Here is a 19,880-nt window from a genome sequence, read left to right as displayed (position 1 = left end):
ATGCTCTCTCTCCCTCTCTCTCTTGCTCGTCCTCTCCTACACGCCCTACCACAATTCAAGCCGCATGAGCCATTGCGAATTGCGCTCACACCCGCGCGTGTATACAGTGGTTGACGTTGCATATTAATGCAGGCATAAAAATATTTACAACTTTTTTATGCAGCTGAAATTCGGCAAATTTAATATAATTTCTGACGGTTTAATGAGACCATTCAAAATACAAAAACAAAATTGTAATATGCGTACTTTGGCGTCGACTCATCAGAAAAATTGTTACCTTGCGGGCACAACAAGTGTTTCAGCTATTATGCGCTGTAAGTCCCGTTGCCCGTTGGCCAACTCATAAAAATTGGCACAACAACAAGCATTAAACATTATGCAAAGTGAGCAAAGGGGCGGCGGCGTCGTCGGCGGCCATAAAACGTCGAAGGTTGTGGTTGAGGGAAAATTTTGTCTTTTCGTTCAATTTTATTGCCCGCAGCGTAAAGACTTTTGACCACTGTGCGCCGCACGTTTTGCATAGGTCGTTGCTGAGAATTCTCTGGTTGTCTGGTTTTTGTCTTTCACTAATCCAAGTGGCGGCTCGCAAATTCCAATGCTGCTTTCTGTCATGTGCAAATGTTGTTGGGCGGTGCCATAAGCGAAAGGATTATACAAATAAAAATAAAAGCCAGCCCATGCCAGAGCTGCTGGCTTGGGCCTGGTTAGGCCAAGAGAGGTGTTATAAATTTGGGACAGCAGGTGAAAACAATTTGGTGCATAAACTTTTCGCTTAGCAGCTTCGACCCTCCGACCCCGGATATCGCACAAGCGAAACCATTCTGGACCTGACTTGTGTTTTTCGACCATTCGGTTTGACACAAAACAGTGCAAGGAAGCCAAGGAGTACAATGCTGTAAAAAGTCCTTTTGCTTTTGACAGGCATATTTTTATTTGCTCTGTGCTTGTTTTTTATTTCTTTGTTTCGTAAGCACTGCAAACTTATTGAAAAAGCAAAAATAAGTTCCATAACTAAAATATTTAAGAATGAAATATTTAAGTTGGCTAAGCCGCATGATCTGTGCGTGATTGACCCAAACCAGAGCAGAGCTTCCGGAATTAGCAGCAATAACAGTGAAAGCTCTCTGACATTTGCTAATACCCGAAAAGTACTCTTCAGAGGGCTTTTATTATTTCAATGGATCCCATGCTATAATCTAGAGTGTAGGCTGGCTACGTTAGCAAGAGTTATTACTTGGGCAGTATAAGCTGCAGCTATCGGAGCAGTGGTCTATAGGTTAAGAAGATGAAAATATAAGTGCAGATCGAAAATTGAGTAAGAGTAGGAACGATGTTCAAAACTTTTATCAAAAACTTAAGCGTTTCACAATTTTCTAGCAAGGAGCAATTGCTTACGAGAATTCTGGTCAAATTAAAGAATAAATATTAATAAGAATAATAGTTTAATAATAAATATGGTATAAGAAGATTGCTTATGAGCTTGCTGCATATCTTTGCGATGGGAAGGGCTGGGTGTAAGTTAACAGAAGCAACCTAACACTCAATAATTACATAGAATATAAAGGAGGCAGCTTAACATAGAGAGTGACGCATGCGAAAGAAGTGAAAATTGAAGAGTGGGAAAGAGAAAGAGAGAGATAGAGAGAGAGAAAGAGAGAGAGAGAAAGATAGAGAGAGAGAAATAGAGAGTGGAGATTGTATTAAGCATTACAATTACATTAAAAATAAGAAATCTTATCACCAATTTGACTTAATTTAACTTAAGCTTTTGCGAACTTCGATCCATAATATTTTCTTTTGCTTTTGTGACTGACTAGTCCGCGGTAATTTGAGAATCGCCATCGAAAATTTAATTCTTATACGACAAACCAAGTTACAACTTAAAACTTTACAAGACGTTCGTCAGGGCTAAAATTATATATATAATATATAGAAAGAAGAGTAGAGCATTCAGTAATTTTTAAAAATAAAATATGAAAAATTGTGCATACCATTTTTATTTAAATTTTCATGCTATATTGCTATATGTACTAAAAATAATAAAAGATCAATTGTGCACTTAAAGCGAACGAAGCAGAGCAAGCATTTGAAAGAAAGAGCCACAATGACATCAATTTCTTATGTTAGACGTGCTTTTTATGTGAACGGAAATTAAAGTAATCATTTTTTATTGCGCAAGCAAACAAAAGCATTAAGAGTATATTTTACAACAGAGAGGAAAAGTGAGCGCCTGCAAACACATACACACATACACAGAAGAACAGCAGCAGCCGCAGTAGCCGTTGTTGGCAGAGATGTAAAGAGTGCAATGGTAAAGCAACTAAAGCAAACCACAAAATGCGCTGAAGGACAATTGAGTGGAGAAATATGGCGCGCTTGAGAAACTTTGCAAGCGGATACGTTGCAACGTCCAAACGCAAACGCAAAACTCGAACTCGAACCAAAATCCAAAAACTAGAAACGTCCAACGGTCGCTACGAATCGGACCTAAGCAAGAACAAAGACTTTGGCAGCTGCGACAATGACAACAGCGAAATAAAAACATATAAAACCCATAGAAAATTGCATTAAAATCTATGGAGTGTGCATAGAAAACGCGGGCAACGTTGCCCCAGTCCCATTTTCAGTCCCACTACCAGCTCCAGTCAAAGAAGGAGGCAACGAGAGTGAGCACTGGAGACGCTTGCCCATTATGAACTGAAGCACTGCAGTAGATTTTTTTGTTGGTGCTGGCGCTAGCGCTGGCTTGGTTTTGGTTTTCGGAACTACGAAACGACGAATTCGTGAAAAATTAAAGGAAAAAGGATATGACGCCACATTGCAACATGAACGCAAAATTGCGATTTTATTATATTTTAACAATGCACTTCGTTACGTGATTCCCACTAGAAATTGTCCTTATCGTGCTCAACATTGTCCTCTTGCCGTACGCCGTACGCCGTATGCCAAATGCCGTAACTTGCCCCGTCTGGGGACACTCAACAAAACGTCGAGCTGAGCTGAATGGCGACTGCAGTGCCTAGCACCAATGATGGCTATGCATGCGATCTGCACTCCTGGCAGTTAACTTCGGAATAAATTCACTCACACAATCATATTTTTATTTGGCTCGAGAGTCGTAAATTCATTTCGCCTCTTGCATGCACTCTGCATATTTATTAGAACGCATTGTTTGTACAAAATTTGTTGTAATTTGTTTACCAAATTGTGACATGCTTAACATAGGCAGACATGTAGGTGGCAGGAGTTAATTTGCTCGTTGTACACGTATTCACAAATATTTACATTGATTGAATGCACTGAGACCCCCCATGGTAAAAGTTAAGGTACTACAAATTTATAATAAAAATGCAGAGAGTCGGATGCAGCCGACATGACGAGACTCCGTACATGCAGTGACTATAAGCAAGATACTCATTTAACTTATTAATAAAATAAAAATACAAGTCCCTAATAAAAAATAATTTTTAACTTTTATTGAATTAAAAAATATTTTGAGTCGACCACCAGCAAGCACTCCCTACCTTAGTTATTATATTATTTTTGTATGAAAATAAATAAAAATATTAAATTAGTTACAAGAGAGACAAGATTAAATATAGTTAACATCAAGCTGGATAAAAAAGTAACTGCAATGAAACATTTTGTGGGCTTTATTTTTAACAGAAATTGTTTCCTTAATATCTTCTAACGTATCATGACTATCAACATTACCAAAAAGTTGTGGATATACACAGACCTACATAAGTGAATACTATGTTTGGTATCACTAGGATTACAGTTACTAATAAAAATGAGAGGTAGACAGACATCGCTATATCGGACAATGGGCGATTGAGCATTCCTAGCGGAATAAGTTTAATAACTTCCAAAGTAAGCTTAATATGTCCATTCGATTTCTTTCCAGTTCTTTTTGACATCTCGCTGCTGTATACCGCATGTGTTTTGCAAAAAAAATTCATAAAAATATTTTAAAACACGCGTTTACATATATTGTTTTTGTATCCAAACTGTTCACACGTTCAGTGCATGCCTGCTGTGCATGTACACTCATTTGACTTACTTACATTTCTCTTTTTATTACCGGCTGAAATGAAATAGCTTAACATGAAATTATTTGGCAATGTAAACAAAAATGAATTGAAAAAATTATATTTCTTGGCATTTATGCTGATTAATTGAGAAGTTGAGCTAAGCCATTTGGCATAAATCAAAACGAAAACGTGTCCTGTCATTCTGCTCTATTCTATTTGTATTTTGGCAATGCTGGGCACGAGTCTGTGTTGCATGTTGCAATTTGTTTACATGGGCTCGTATTTATGCACCAATTAATTGTTTGCCAAATGCTTTAAAATGGCTGCCAGCTGTCGGCCAGCTTTTCAACTATAAATGACAAACCATGTGAGCTATAAATAATGGCTCAGGCACACACACACACACACACACACACAGAGACACGCACACACACTTGTGTATATGCACACATACTAGAGACGCATTTGCTGCACTTTGCATTTACGCTTGAAAAATTTTATTTACATTTTATGATTTCTTTATTTAACACTAATTGCTGCCTTTTAAATTTTAGCACACATTGCTCTCAGCTCTCAAGTCCAAACACGATCAAAATAAAATGCAAAATGCAAACAGTGTGGCAAGAAGAATAGAGAATATAAATTGAATATTTAATGCATATTTAAAGTATTTAATATATAAATATAGTTATTGAGCTACTATTTTTATTAAAGCAAAGAGCATAGGCTTTATCTTGTCTAATTAGTTAGCATCAACTATAGTCTAATAAATTTAAGCTGTCAACTTTGTAATCCAAGTCCAAATACACACATACAGAAGAAGCTCTCTTTACACACACACACACACACACTCACGCATATGCAGATAATATCAAAAAGTTGCATGCTTTCTTATTCTTTGGTTTATTTTTATGCGTTTGCCTCAGCATATGCTTGTTTATAGCTGTTGCTTCACTCGTTGCGTTCGCTGTTTGCAAAGTTTATTTTTCTTACTTATTATTATTATTATTATTCTTTTGACGCTGAGCTGCTTGCCTTTATACATATCGTACATATGTATGTGTGTGTGTGCTTTGACTGTTTTTGTAATTAATTTCGTGCTTCGAAACATCTGCAGCTGGATTTTTACTGCAGCATTCGCTAAATTACGCATACGCCCTGTCTAACATGCGACTGGCAGACTTTGCCCAAGCTTGATGACTTGGCTTTCTTATTTATTTTTATTCAGTATTGTATTTTTCTTTTTATTGTTAAGCTTGTTGTGCTATAAGTTTTGCACAAGCCAAACGCCAATTTGTCTAAAGGAATTTAATGCTGTAAATAAATATTTACCAGACAGACGACGGGCACATAGTAACAGACAGACATGGACCTAGACGTAGACATAGAGACAGACACACAGGCATGCAATTGACACAAGAACTTCTTCGAAATTTCATAGGCAAATTGTTGCAAAATTCAACATCACTTGGCTTGGGTTTGACTCAGACTATTTGCTACACACGGCGTATGTGCAATGCGCCGTAAGCGGCAATGGTAGGAGTGAAAACCACAGTAAAGACGAGTTCTATTCTTGGAACAGTTGTCTGCCAGCAAAAAGAGTAAGTAAATATAATACAAGCCATTGAAAATTGTTAAGCAAATTAAAACAAATTGAGAATTGTAAATTTAAAACTATGTTAAGACTCTTATTATTGAAATGCATGGTACTCATTTATCAATAATTAATTTGTCACACTATAAACTGTTAATTAATTAAAAAAGCTCAAAGAATTTGAGTAAAATGGCTTTATTATTTCTAAAAATTTGAGTAGACTTTACCCGATTTAGGATCAAGGCAACAAAGATTGCGCTATCATATGCCGAATTGCTGTCAAGCATGGTCGGGGGCAGGGTAAGGAGTAGAATGGCAACAATTGGCAGGATGCGATGCGACCGTGGCGGACTAAATCAGAAGGGGAGCTGCAGAGGCTTGCGCCGCATTCGCACTTCAATTTCCGTGCGATTGTGAAAGGTAAGAACATGTTATTGTGGCGAGAACGCTCAAGTTATTGTTGTGGCAAGTATGTGTCGTGTTGCATGTCGTTTTTGCATTTCGATTGTGTCAGTTACATGTTGTACACTCAACAAAGCAGTTGCGCATAAGCGCAGAGTAAAATTGCCAATGATTGGCAAAGGGCGAGGCTGCAGCTGGGCTGCATGGCTGAGGATGGAAGCGCCCAAGCAATTGCACATTGGGCACGTATGCAAACACCAAAGGCAATGGGCGAGGCGAGGCGAGGCAAGGCAGGATGGGGCTGGAGTTGGAAGTTGGTTTTAAGGTTTGGCGTTTGTCAGACAAAACTGTCGGCTGCAATTTTGTCAGTCGGGGCGGCATAAACAAAAACGTTTCAAGCCGACAAAAGCCCCAAAACTGAAAATGACAAATTCAGCTGCAAGGTTGCACTCTATGTTGGATTTTTGGTTTACAGTGCACCTCTCGAACAATTTCGAGCAATTTCCGTTGCATTTTGTGACTCAAAAATTGCACTCGTATGCCTAAATACAAAGTAAGCAGCAATCAGAATAGCTTCAAGGCTTCCACAGCAGAGATACAACAGCTGCAAGGGCAGGGGAGAGATCGAGCTGCTGCTGCTGCTCCTGCTGTTGTTGCGGGTTTCGCCCCAAACGTTTTGCAACGTCGAACAACAATTCCAATAAGCAACAAAGGAAGTGAGCATTGTGCAACAGGAAGCGACTGTAATTCTCATAGAATGAAAGCTGCAGCAGCAGTTCTCTCTATGCAAAGCATTTAATCATGCATACCCATAGTGTTAACTAACAAATTGCCACAGATTTTGGCCAAACATTTTCGGAAACAAAAGCCCGCTCTAGGCAAATTACTCTAACATTTGTCAACTTCATAAGCCACTCTACATAACCTATTGCTTTGATTTAAGTGAAGAATAAAAACTCTTGAATGAGCTTGAATTGTTTCTTCGTGGATCTCTCCAGCTGTCGCATTCTCCAGCTTGGCATTCCTTTAGCCGACTGCATTCTTTCACCACTAATCCTGATATGTTTTAGCGTATGTTTCTCCCACTTTATGCTTAATAAACGCATACCATGTCCACAAGCCAACAAAAACGAGTGTAAAAAGCAGAAAACACCACAACCGGAACGCGCTGTAAAATATCACACGTTGAAAACGCGTTTTGCGCCGCATTTGTGTGCCATTTAATTAAATGCATTTTTTTTGACTTGCCGTGAATTTTTTGAATCCATTTTTTTTTTCTTTTTGTAACCATGACTTCACATAAAATATGTGCTTGCGAGAAGGACCAGGAGCAGGAGCAGGAGCAGGAGCTGGAGAATGAGAAATGTAGCGCTCACTGTTGCGGGCGACTTTGCAAAAAGGTGTTAATGGTGACTATGAAATTCCATTTGCATTTGTGTCCACGTTGAAAACCAAAAAAAGAATGTAAAAGAAAATTCATATGAAAATTATAAAATTAAAATGAGCATTGTATGCGAAAAAAATTTCAAATTTTTAATGCAATCTTTTTTTCATTCTAGCATGTTGTAGTTTTTATGCCAAGGTATGGTAATTAGGCGTGGCAAAATCCATTAGTCTGGTCGTACAGGTGCCAGCAGGTAAAGCAACAGACGGCAACAATTAACAATGGTTTAGCCGGAAGCAGGAAATATGGTGAAAAAGGGAATATAATGTATGTATGCCACTGGGTAAAATATAAATAGACTGTAGCTACAATAGAAACCTAGAGTTTACTCAAAGGTACGACTTTCATTAATTGGTAATAAATTGCACTTAAGCAAAAATATTCCCAATATAAAACGAAATCAACGAAACAACAAAGATATTTGTATTCGAGTATTTTTGACAAGTCTTTATATATTTTAAAATTATATATTCTACCATTAAAATAATCACACAGTATTCGAGTAATTTTGACAAGTGTTTATATATTTTTAAATTATATATACTACCATTCAAATATTTACACAGTCGATTAAATAGTTTTTATTAAAACTTGTTATACTGAAAGTATAAAAAATACCTTAAATTATGACTGCATCTTTTTCAAAAAAACTTTTATTGGTAAAAATCGGTTAGTACAGTCGATAGAAAAGACATATACTTAGACAGTAATTTTATACGCTTAGCTAGATGAGCAATTAAAAAATATATGAGACATATGCTCTCACACTAAAGTTGCCTTTACTTCATTCTAAAGACAGAACTTGAACCTGAAACTTTTTCTTAACAAAAATAATTTATTTATCAAGACTTTCTTATTAATTTTTGTTGTCTATATATATATCGATATTTTTACAGTCTTTGTTTGCTGACATTCGCTGGTTAACTGATTAATTTCAATTAGCTTCTGTACCAATGATAACCCATTTAATGCTATGTGACTTAAGAATCACTAATTAACTTTTGCCTGGTCTGCCATTTTAAATCATCCATTAAAAGTGTGCCCAATAATTGCATAACACTTCAACTGAAAAATATGCGGTTGACAGGCGACATGTCATTTTACCACAGAAGCTTTTTTCTTTTTGTTTTTTTTGTGTGTTAAATTTCTGCTGTTGTTGTTTGCCGCTGCTCGTTGTTGTCTTTTTTTTTTTGCGTGTTCTCATTATTTTTGTACTTTTAGCTGGGATGCCAACATAATTGTTTTAAATTAATTGCAAATTGTGTATGCAAAAAGCATAAAGTGCACTTCAAATATGTAAAGAGAACAATGAGAAAAGTGCCTCAGTGCACAGCTGGTAATTTATTGACCGCAACAACAACAGATACTCGGGGTATAACAAGCAGCTTAACTCCAATATGCCGCCGGTATGCAACAAACGCAAGCGCATAAATCAAATGAAATTAACTCAAAAGCGCACTGTAAGCAAATAGAGTGTGTTGAATTTTTATAAGCCTTAAAAGGCAATGCACAAACACGCACTCACACACACACAAACACACACAATCATGCTTCATTCATGCTATAAACATGAGCAAGTCGCACTAACACAATGACACTTAAAGTAGGCTATGGAACATTTGGCTTAGACATCGACACGGCGACAATTTCTTACATTGTTTGGACAAATGAGTATGGAATAGAGGCAACAAACGAAAGCAGCAACAGCAAGTTGCTGAATCTACTAAAAGGTATTACAAGCCTGACAATGCTCTTGCCTACATAAAAGTTACAAATTAAAATTTAAACAGTTGGTTTGAATAATATAAGGCATATATTCAAAAATATGTAGCTGTTTTTCAATAAATAGAAACTAATTTAATTTATAATATTTTATTAATTAATATTTAATATAAGTGGGGGGCATGCATCTAATTTTATCATTCTGCGTGACTTACTAAATTCTTATTTTAAAGAGTTTTCGAAACTTGCAAAAACTTTCTAAGAAAGTGTATGAAAATTTTTGCAAAATAAAAAGCAAAGCACAAAAAAACAGCGAAGCGTTTTACGATTTGACATGTGTGCGTGTGCGTGTGTGTGTGGACTATAAGACGTACACGCATACAATGGCAAGTGCTGATGAGGACGCAACGTGTTGCGGGGTACCGCCAAGTTCAGCACTTTGGCGAGTCAAGTGCTTTTCATTTTCCGAGCACGTCGTCGCGTCATAAAACAAAAAACGCAAAAACGAAAAGAAAAAAAAACAACGTAAAGTAAAACGCATGAAGCGCAACGGGGCGGGCACGTTTAGCATATATATTTTCACACTTGCAATCATACTTTAAGCAGATGAATAAGCACACACATACAACCACATACTTGCACACACACGCACACACAATAGCATGTGAATATAGTGATGACAGCATTAACATTAGCATGACCGATAGTTTGACATGCACTGGTAATTGCAGCAGCGCATAAAAGTATGCTATAGAAATTTGTAGCGCATTTGCTTGCGTCACTTTTAAGTTTTCCAAATATTTAATGTTGGCAGTGGCTCCGCTCTAAGAATATGATAAAGAGCGTGCTATCTTCATTTTTGCTCGCAAGTAAAGTCATAAAAGTGCGACGGGATTGTCGCCAAAAAAAAAACTTTTGCTTTCTTTGTTTTTTCGAAAATTTTTGGTTTATTTTTTGTCTCTTCACACTGATAATAATTTTCGTTTTATTTTATTAGTTTTTTTTCCTTCATTCACTTTGTTGCGGCTGAAAGCCGCCAACCCACAGATTTTTAGCTTTATAAGATATACATATATGAGTGAGTGAGCTTTATATAGGTGTGTGTGTGTGTGTGTGTAAGCCATAATCATACTCGCGCTGTTGTTGGCGGCAAGGCTCATTTTGGCTGTTGGCGCTGCTTTAATTAAAAAGTCATAGACCGACGCGCATCATAATTAACAAAAATGACAAAATTTCAAAAATAATTTATACAAATAAATTAATATTAATGTTGTCGGCTGGCTTCACTGACAGGACAAAAGCACAATATGCTGGCAACGGCAACGGCAACAATTGAATAGACGTCGGGTTCAACAAACGAGGCTAGCGCGCGAGCCTGTTTTATGTTCATTATGTTGATTGACATTATGAACTGAATTGACTTAGCAGCAGCAGCAGCAATGTTTTTGACTTTGACACTAAAAGGATTTTGGCGTGTGACACTAATGACAGACAAAATCTGTAAATCTAAACATCAAATGAGAATTTGCTAAAATATGCGAAATAGTTTGAGAGCATTGTAAGCAACAAAAGTTCCAACACGCTGCTGCCTAATGGAACGAAAACTCCACAGCACTCACACCCACATCATCCGGACCCACCTCCATCCAATTGCCACCCAAGAGGCAACTCTTGAATGCGCTCAGCTCAAACTTTCGCAACTGACGTTTTCAGGGTTGCTGGTACGTGGTTACATCTGTTTTGGTTATGTTGGCAACTTTGCATGCGGTTTGCCTTTGGTTTTTGGCATAAACCTACAAGCTCCGTGCCTCCGTCCTGCATTCCCCCTTCGTCTTGGCTTCCTAATGATCCATGCCGCAAATGAATTGCAGGGCAGTTGCAATAGCTGCACTTGATTTGCGGTGCGACTTAATGGTTAACAATTATCTGACAACTGTTTGACGAGCTTGCAACAACTTGTGGCAGCCTGCCATGTGCCTTTAACTTTAAAGACGTTTAAGCTTTGGCACATTCGCACACTCGCTCAGCGGCAAAGTGCACATCAATCAACGGTTGCCGATTCATTTATCAATTAAGCGTAATTGGAATTTTATTTTCATTTACTTTACTTTTAGGGCCAGCGCCTGATTTTATTGCGCTAATTAAAGGCAACCTCTATTAGCTATAAAATAAAAAAAAATCTTCGTGGGGAGTACCAAAAATTGTAAAGGCGTGACTCGTTAACCCCATTTGTGATTCAGCTCCCTTTGTTGTTGTTGTTGTGCTTGGGGATAATTGCGCCGGTTTTTCATTCGCAGCAAGCTGTCAATAGAATATTTTCCTTTTCTATTATTTATGTTAATTTTATTGCAGCTCTCTCATTCTCTCGCTTACGCTCGTTTGGCTTTTGTGTGGATTTTAGAGTAAGGTTGCGCTCAATTGCTTTCGCAATCAATCAAAGTCAAAGCGTGTGAGTCACTCAAGCATATAGAGAGCTACAGATATGCAGCCAACTCATCTTGCTCTCTCTCTCTCTCTCTCTATCGCTGTTGGGTAGTTGGGATCGCCAGCTTGTGCTGGTCGAACACGTTGATTGTCATATGAGCTAGCCCCCGCTTGATGTTTGTGGTGCTGACGTGACACTTGAGCGACACTTGACGCTCGATAATTGATATTATACTGGATGGCATGGGCGTTGCGGCGATTACCTCGACTGACGCGTGCAGCTGCCAAACTGCCTGGCTGCCTGACAAGATGTTTGTAATTATCGCTGACATAGTTTGTGGCTTGCAGCATTCAAATAAAGTTCATTAAGCTAATTTAATTGCTCTTGCATTTATTCCAAACTTAAAGCAACATTTGCAGCTTTGCATTTTGCTCTCTAAATATACAATTCATAGTTAAGCTGCAGCTTTAACAGCTTTTAGCTTGCAACGTTTGCTGCAGCCTCATTAAACCTAACAGTAAACAGTCTTACATCACACACACACACGCACACAGAAACACAGACACATTCACACGGTCATTTAATGCGCAGCATCTATGTTTGTAGCTATACCTGCCTTTTGCTTTACTTTTAATTACCAACTGCAATTACACAGCCAGGCACACAAATACAAAAAGAAACACACACACACATACACATACACACACACAGATACATTTGGTAGCTATTTTGCAATGGCTAACACAAAAACGTAACAGCTGTTTGGCTTGTAGTTGCCAACAAGACTGCAATAGAGAGTTGAGAGCATGCATACGAGAGGATAGCTTGGCTGGTTGGCTGGCTGGCTGCAGTCGAGGATGAAAGCACATAGTAACCAGTTGCAACGGAGCCGAGAGCAACCGCAGAACTAAACTTCATAGCAGTCGCCATCGTTTGCTGCACATTTCATTACAATGCCATTGTATTCAAATCCTATTATAAAACGCAAAGCACTGCTGGGGAACTGGCAACGGGGCTGGCAGAGACTTCAAATTGTGAGCGGAGCTAGTGCGTGGTGGTGGGGGATAGAAAAGTAGATGTTCGTGTTTGCAGCACGTTTCCACTTTCGCACTTGGTAAACATAAGTTGGCCACGCCAAGTGATGCCGGAGCAAAGAGCAAAAAGAGCAAGAGCGAGAGAGAGCGGCAGCGACTTCATAAAATAATTACCAACACCAATGCAAGCTTAACATTAAATATTGCTCTACTTGAATTTTCACAATAAAATTTGTTTCTTTTAAAAAATATATATATAGTATATAATTAATTGCTGAACATTGTTGCACTTAACAAAAAAAGAAGATTAAACGGCTGCTCCTAATCAATATCCTGCTGCTCAATTCCATTCAACTTGCTGTCCTCCAGTGTGGCCCCCTGCAGCTTAATGAAGCAAGCCTTCTGGAGAGTGGTCCAGGGTCGAATCCAAGGTATCGACATTAGCATCATAATTTGGGATGGCACATATTTGCTGGACAGCAATCCGGGCTCGTTGTCCACGCTAACATTATCTGAAGCTCTGTCCAGCGGTTCTGCCGCTTGCACTGGCGTTGCTCTTGGCTCTGCACCTGACGTTGGCAGCTGCAGTTGCTCCTCGCAGAGCATCGAGAGCAGCAGGTGTTCGGTAAAGAGCGCACGATGCTGTCGCCGCTTGCTAACACGCAGGGCACTCTGCAGATCCAGTTGCTCCTGTTCGTGCATCCACTTTTGCAAATGCAGGCGATCGGCATCGGAGCGCTGCATCTCAGCTGGAGCTGCATTGAGAGCTGGCAGCTCTGCCGGGGCAATGGCTAATGTATTAGGGCGTGGACGTGGCTCGCCCTCAAGATAGTTGACAGCTGCTGGACTGGCACGGAATTCGGGACGTAAGCGTCGCAGCTCGGACAGTTGATAGAGCATATCGATGCCCGCCTCAGAGTCTAGGCGACTGCTAGAGCGCGCCAAGCTGCGGCCGTTGTTGTTGTTGTTGGTGTTGGTATTCGGGTTGCTGTTTGTGTAATTCGTAGTGGGCGGTTGTTGACGCCGTCGTCGTCGCGGCACGCGTGCTAGGGAATGCCGTAGAGGCGGCGTATGCGGATCCAGCAGATTTGCATGCTCGATGTGATTGAGCAGCAGATGGCGCGCTAGATTGCGTATTGCCACGAGCTCGATGCCCGGCAGGCCGGCACACATGGGACACACCACATGGAGCTCGGCCTGACGGTGCTGGCTGACAACGTGATCGATCAGCTCCTTGGCCGTGTGTCCAAAGGTACCGCAATACGGGCAGGTGTAGCAATTGGGCAGGTGCATCATGTCCAGCAGCTCGCCGTGCAGCAATATTTCGGGCTGTTGACGCTCCGGCTCCAGCCCAGGCAGCAGCTGCATCGGATGCTCCACCCGATGGTCCAGCGTCTCCACATGCTGGTCAAAGCAATAGCCACAGAGGTCATAGTTCACGCAGCGCAAGCAGTGAAAGCGACGGCCCTGAAAGTTGTGTGTCTGGCAGCCATCGCAGCAAAAATTTCGATGGGCCATAAGTAGTTAATCTCGAGTCAATCTATGTTACCCACTTCGCGCTCGACTTGCCTGTGTACTGCAGAATATCTTGCCGCGACTCTAAAATGTGAATTGAGAAAATACGATCGAAAAAATACTTGGCTAAGCGTTTTGAATTTCTATTTTATGAAATTAAATGACAGCTTGCGCATTAAATTAGTCACAAATTTTATAATGTGAGACTCTATACACAAAGATATGTAATTGTTGCAACTAATACTATACAACTGTATCTATTTTATATAGACAATTTTAATACGCATTAATATTGATAAACATTTTTAGATTTTGTTTTGTTTTGATTGTATATCGAACAATTTTCATTGACTGACTGAATACAACTTAAATACAATTTTTTTTTTAGGTTTGTTACTGACAATAAAAAATAACCTGGCAAGGATTTACTTGAATACAAAACGCATATAACATCTTGAATTTATTCCAAGAAGAGCTTTGTTATTTATAGAACTGCTTCTAAACAGAATATTTAGGATTGGACACTTACTGAACTGTTTGGAAGCCTGTGCTAATCAATTTCCACAAATGACGTCAATCAGCTTCCTATCAGGCTCAAACAATGACGGAAGGTTGAGATAACTCGGATTCTTGGAACTTGGCAGTTTGGAGCGCAGTATACAGATGATAGCCCATTCAATAGTTTATACGAGGATGATGTGCTGATAGAAGAGGAACGAATACAACATTGAGGACTGTGTTGCAAAATGGAGTCCACGAGCTTGTGTAGCAATGAATATACAAAGTTCTGGTGCATAAAACGATTCATAAGTACTTTGCCTTTATTCCTAATAGAAGACTGAATTTCCAGAATTAAGTTCTCATTGGAAATTGTACGCACGGAATTGTAGCTAACAAAAATCGAAGTAAATTAGTTGCTTAAACCAAAATAGTTGGAGTTGTTTTCATGCGTAGAAAAATATTGAAATATTCATATAATAAAATATAGAGTTGTTTATTTAATTTAAATATTTCATAATTTATATTTCATAATTTAATATTTCATAATTTAGGTTAAAAAACTAATGGGTTTATTTGAAGGTCAACCTTGAGTTTATTTTGTGTGTTCTCAGCTTTGCTTTATGAGCTTCGCTGGAGCCTTTAGGCCAATTTATTCATTTCATACAAGTGCAAGCTTACTTATACATATATTTTATATATAAGTTTAATTAAATTCACTTTTAAATACTTTATCTTTGAGCTGCACTCAGCTTGTGATGATGCTGCTCTTCCCTTTTTGCATGTGTTTATAAGGCAGTCTCAGCTTGTTTGACTTTGGGGCTGTTTAAAAATATTTTAATTACTTCATTGCCGGCGGCATTAAAAAAGTTTATTGTTGCACCATTACATACTTACTGCTGCTCTGCTGGCGCCTGCCAGCAACAGCCAGAGCGGACCAGCAACAAAAGCAGTCAAAATGTAAACACAACTCAGTACTCGCACTTATAATTATGTAGGTATAGCATAAAAAAGTTTGGCTTAGCCTTAAAGTTGGTATAAGATATATAAAAATCATTTGCTGTTAATAAATACTTGCTGCTGAACTGCTGATTCCAGCTGAAGTACATTAATTTCAATTCCTACAGCGCAAATCAAGCCCTGGCACGACAAGCAAACAAATTGTAAACATTAAAAACACGACGACGCGACGCTGTCGTTGTTACAACGAATCCCCAATTGAGGATTGCTACAATTGTAAAATCCGCAGCAAAGCTGTGCAACATTTTCTTACAATTTAATTGGCTAAGGTTTTAATTAGCTCGCTCTGTTTTGCGGCTCAACGTGCTAACCCCACTAGCCCCCCAACCCAACCCAGCAACCCACTCCGCGCTCAAAGAGATTTATGCAAACGCATCAGCTGCGTGAAATTATTTGAAAACAGTTTCCTTAACGGGTTACCCTCGTGCCGAAGTGAGCCACTAGCATTATAGCCATGGATTTGAATAGTCAAAATCCAGTCAGTTTGAGAACTTGCTCATCAATCTTAAAAGCTTATCTACTTATCAAGCTGCAAACAAAGTACACGAGTACGTGGCTTGTTAAATACAACGGGGTGTACATTTTATTTTAAAGTGGCTTTATAAAATGTTGAGTACCTAAGCTAAAGTATTTGAGGTATAAAACAAAGCTCCAAACTCCTGTTAAATTCTGAGTATTTTTATTTTACATAAATCTAAAAAGTTTTTATTTTACTTTAACAACTTTTGACTTAATGATGATTATTATGACTAGCCTTAGTTGTTTATGCGTTTTGGTATAGTATTTATTTATAAATTTACCGCAGCTTGGCAAGTTGACATGAATAAAGAGTACGGCGGACTTAAGTTTAATTAATATTAATTTAATTAAACGCAGACACGGTGGGTGATTCAAAATAAAAGTTAATGTACAGAGCAATGAGTGCAAAAGGCAGATTCAAAGCTTAAGCCATGAACTTGTTGAGGAATAGATTACCGGCTCGGGGTTTCTTGAGATTGACTATGTTCCTAATCGGGTGTGTGAAAGCAAAATTAAATACAATTATAAGCTTATTATGCCTCATACGCATTGTCAGCCCGAGCCGTCGGCTTTGACAGATAATATTAGTAATGTAAGAAATTGTTTAGTATCAACGTTGCCCTTTCGGTCGTTATTATCATAAAAACGATTTATTTCGATTTTATTTGCTTATTGTTTTGGCTTAAGCAAAATGAAAACTGCGGGGTTAAAATTAACAAGTAAAAATACCAAACAGTAAAAATGTATTATAAGTCAAAATAAGGCCGTAATTAAATTAGATTTCTTTGATTAATAGGATAATATAAAACTATTTTCAGCTACTTCTTGAAGTAAACAGAGAAAAAATCAATACGATGCTCAATTGATTAATTAAAATAAGCTTGAGATTACACCTATTGTATAATATATACCATAAACTATAGTATATAAACATATTATTATCGGATTCTCACACCCTAAAATAAGTAAAAATTTACGCATGTACAAAATTTTGTTGAGATGTGTAATCTAAAGTCCACCGATTCGAGTGATTAAACCAGTTCCTGAAAGATTTGAAAGTCTTTCGCTTCACAAGACTTCAAGATATAAATTTTTTTGTGCAAAACAACAGAACTTAAATTATATTAAATGAATGACTGCATAGCGAATCAGATGCGTTCGACTTCAATCTAAATTTTTGACTAACTACAAGCATTAAAATATAAACAAATATACAATAATCTTAGGTTCAAGTTTAAGGTTAATCACAATCGGAAATTATTTCGAAAAAATAGGTTTCGGCTGATAGTATGCCAAATTAATAAATTAAATTATAATCTACTCTATATGCAATTTAGGTTGATGTGATTGTATAAAACGGCGGCTCAACTGAAACTATTTAGTTAGTACAAAATTAAACGTGCACCAACAATATTCAATATGAAATTCCTGGTAAGTTGTGCTTAGAAAAGATCCTTGGAAATATTAATGCTTATAAAAATATTTCTGAAGATTGTTTTCGTGGCTCTGATTGCCGTTGTTGCGGCACATGGATATAGCGGCAACCAGGGCGGTCATGGCCAGCAAGGACTTGGTCAGGGTGGACATGGTCAGCAAGGATTTGGCCCGGGAAAAACTGGCCAGCAATTCGGTCAGGGAGGACACGGTCAGCAAGGACTAGGCCAGGGGGGCCATGGACAGCAAGGATTCGGTCAGGGTGGACACGGTCAGCAAGGAGGACGTGGCCAGCAAGGATTCGGTCAGGGTGGACACGGTCAGCAAGGATTCGGCCAGCAAGGAGGACGTGGCCAGCAACATGGTGGACGTGGAGGCTATTAAGTATATATGGACTGAAATCTAAATAAAAAACTAAAATCTAATATTATTCTTTTAATTTGCTGACACTTTAAACGATATTTAATGGCTGATGGTAAAGCAATATCACCATTTATATAGTTGGTTTATTGTTTATGATACTTTAATCTCTGCTATAAACATTGGAAAGACACATTCTCAGAAGAACCTACATATATGTATGCCAGACAGTCTGGTCGAAGGTCAATGCTATTTACATATGTACACATATTTGAATTTACAGATAATAATACATAACATGTGTAATATATTAGGCTGTCGAAGCGATTATCAGGAAATTACCGATAAGCTGCACTTTACGTTTGGCACTTAGGTAGAATTCTTGTGGCTTACCTGCCACTTATGGATTACTTTTTACCTAGACTCATGGCCTTAAAAGCCGCTGGTACAACTGAGCTGAGGTCATACTTGAAAATATTGTCAAAGCATGAAGTTACTACTGAGCATTGTAAGTTGCGCCTGTTTGTTAACAATTCATTGTGGAATTATTTAAATTTACTTTTTTCAGTTTTTGATCTTTGCATTGCTGGCCACAGCTTTCGCAGTTGCAGAGCCTGAGCCACAGCGTGGCGGATTTGGAGGTCATCATCGTGGAGGTCACTATCACGGTGGTGGTGGCGGCCATCGCGGCGGCTTCCATAATAGGTTTCCTAAGCGCGGAGGCTTTGGTGGACACCGTGGATAAGGCCACATGCTTCATCAAGTCTATACAGCAAGTGCAGTATTAATAAAAATAAATTCTCTACATACTTCAAGTTTGTTTTATTCATTTGGGGGGGATGCAGTGTTGGTTCTAAGCATCATTTTGATTTGTGACCTTACCATCAATCAATTGAAACTTATGTGCATCAATCACATTTTGTGCAAAAAAAAAGAAGCTACATTGGTTTAATTTTTAGCATTGATAATCTATAATATTGGCAAAAATCGCATTAAGGTAGAAACAAATTTACAAGCCGCTGCACATTTTATGGAACATATATATTATGTTTACACTGGCAATTGATTTTATCTCACAGGTTCTTTATATTTAACCATTATGAATAGTAAACAAATATTCTCTTCTTAATAATCTGTTTGTGTACACAATTTTTACTATATATGAATATGTATAATATAAAGCGAAATAATTAAAATATTTGAATTGTGTGTGCTCTAATCTCACAATGTATATATACTAGATGTATACTATTTACGCAAACAATTCATAGACTTGATAATGTCTAATCATCATTCAACATGAATATAAACGCGTATAAACTAAAGTTGGGTACAGCCGGCTTTCGGATACACCTTGACTAGGGTATAATATATCACACTTGCACATATGAAACCAAGTGAATCAGCAAGCGTCTGTTGCTGACTATATGTAAGTATAGTATATATACTTCAGTACGTTTATCCGATTAAGCGTAATCCCTTTGAATCAAGTCCGTTTAAAATTGAAGGCGCTGATTATAAGGTGCGCGAAGAAATTCGAATCTTTAAAATTAACGGATTTGCGTTGAGAGTACATATGTAAGTATCTCTTGCTGCAGACAAACGTGTCTCGTATATACTTTATAGGATCTGCTACACTTCATGCCAGTTGCACACCTTCCTGATACCCTTTTTTCATTTTATGTCAAAGTGTATAAAAATATAAACTACTTAGATGTGTCGCAAATTTGTAAACAAAATTCAATTCTTTTATAAATAATTTATTTTCTTTTGAAGTTGAAGAAAATCTAGCATTTGAGCTATAGATTTAGTAAATAAATATGCTCACATAATCTAACCTCATTAATAACTATCAAAAATCAAATAAAATTTACGTAAT

The 19,880-nt window shown here is 38.1% G+C and overlaps 2 protein-coding genes across 2 annotated transcripts; one reads left to right on the top strand and one right to left on the bottom strand.

Annotated features, from left to right (window-relative positions):
• Positions 1 to 12,930: 12,930 nt before the first annotated feature.
• LOC108594489 (E3 ubiquitin-protein ligase KCMF1) lies at positions 12,931 to 14,332 on the bottom strand. The gene has a single exon (XM_017989332.2). It carries the CDS (start codon positions 14,171 to 14,173, stop codon positions 12,977 to 12,979), a length of 1,197 nt encoding a protein of 398 aa, XP_017844821.2. The 5' UTR covers positions 14,174 to 14,332; the 3' UTR covers positions 12,931 to 12,976.
• A 3,218-nt stretch (positions 14,333 to 17,550) lies between these two features.
• LOC108605463 (spidroin-1) lies at positions 17,551 to 18,058 on the top strand. Its single transcript, XM_017995152.1, has 2 exons — positions 17,551 to 17,638; positions 17,699 to 18,058. The coding sequence occupies exons 1-2, from the start codon at positions 17,627 to 17,629 to the stop codon at positions 18,023 to 18,025; spliced, it is 339 nt and encodes a 112-aa protein (XP_017850641.1). The 5' UTR covers positions 17,551 to 17,626; the 3' UTR covers positions 18,026 to 18,058.
• Positions 18,059 to 19,880: the final 1,822 nt, after the last annotated feature.

This window comes from Drosophila busckii, chromosome 2L (assembly GCF_011750605.1).
Source record: "Drosophila busckii strain San Diego stock center, stock number 13000-0081.31 chromosome 2L, ASM1175060v1, whole genome shotgun sequence".
NCBI lineage: Eukaryota > Metazoa > Arthropoda > Insecta > Diptera > Drosophilidae > Drosophila > Drosophila busckii.
The sequence above is the reverse complement of the archived record's forward strand: the minus strand, read 5'-3'. Positions and strand labels throughout refer to the sequence as shown.

Coding starts and splice junctions, on each gene's coding strand:
- LOC108594489 (XM_017989332.2), bottom strand. CDS start 14,173: ATGGCCCATCGAAATTTTTGCTGCGATGGCTGCCAGACACACAACTTT.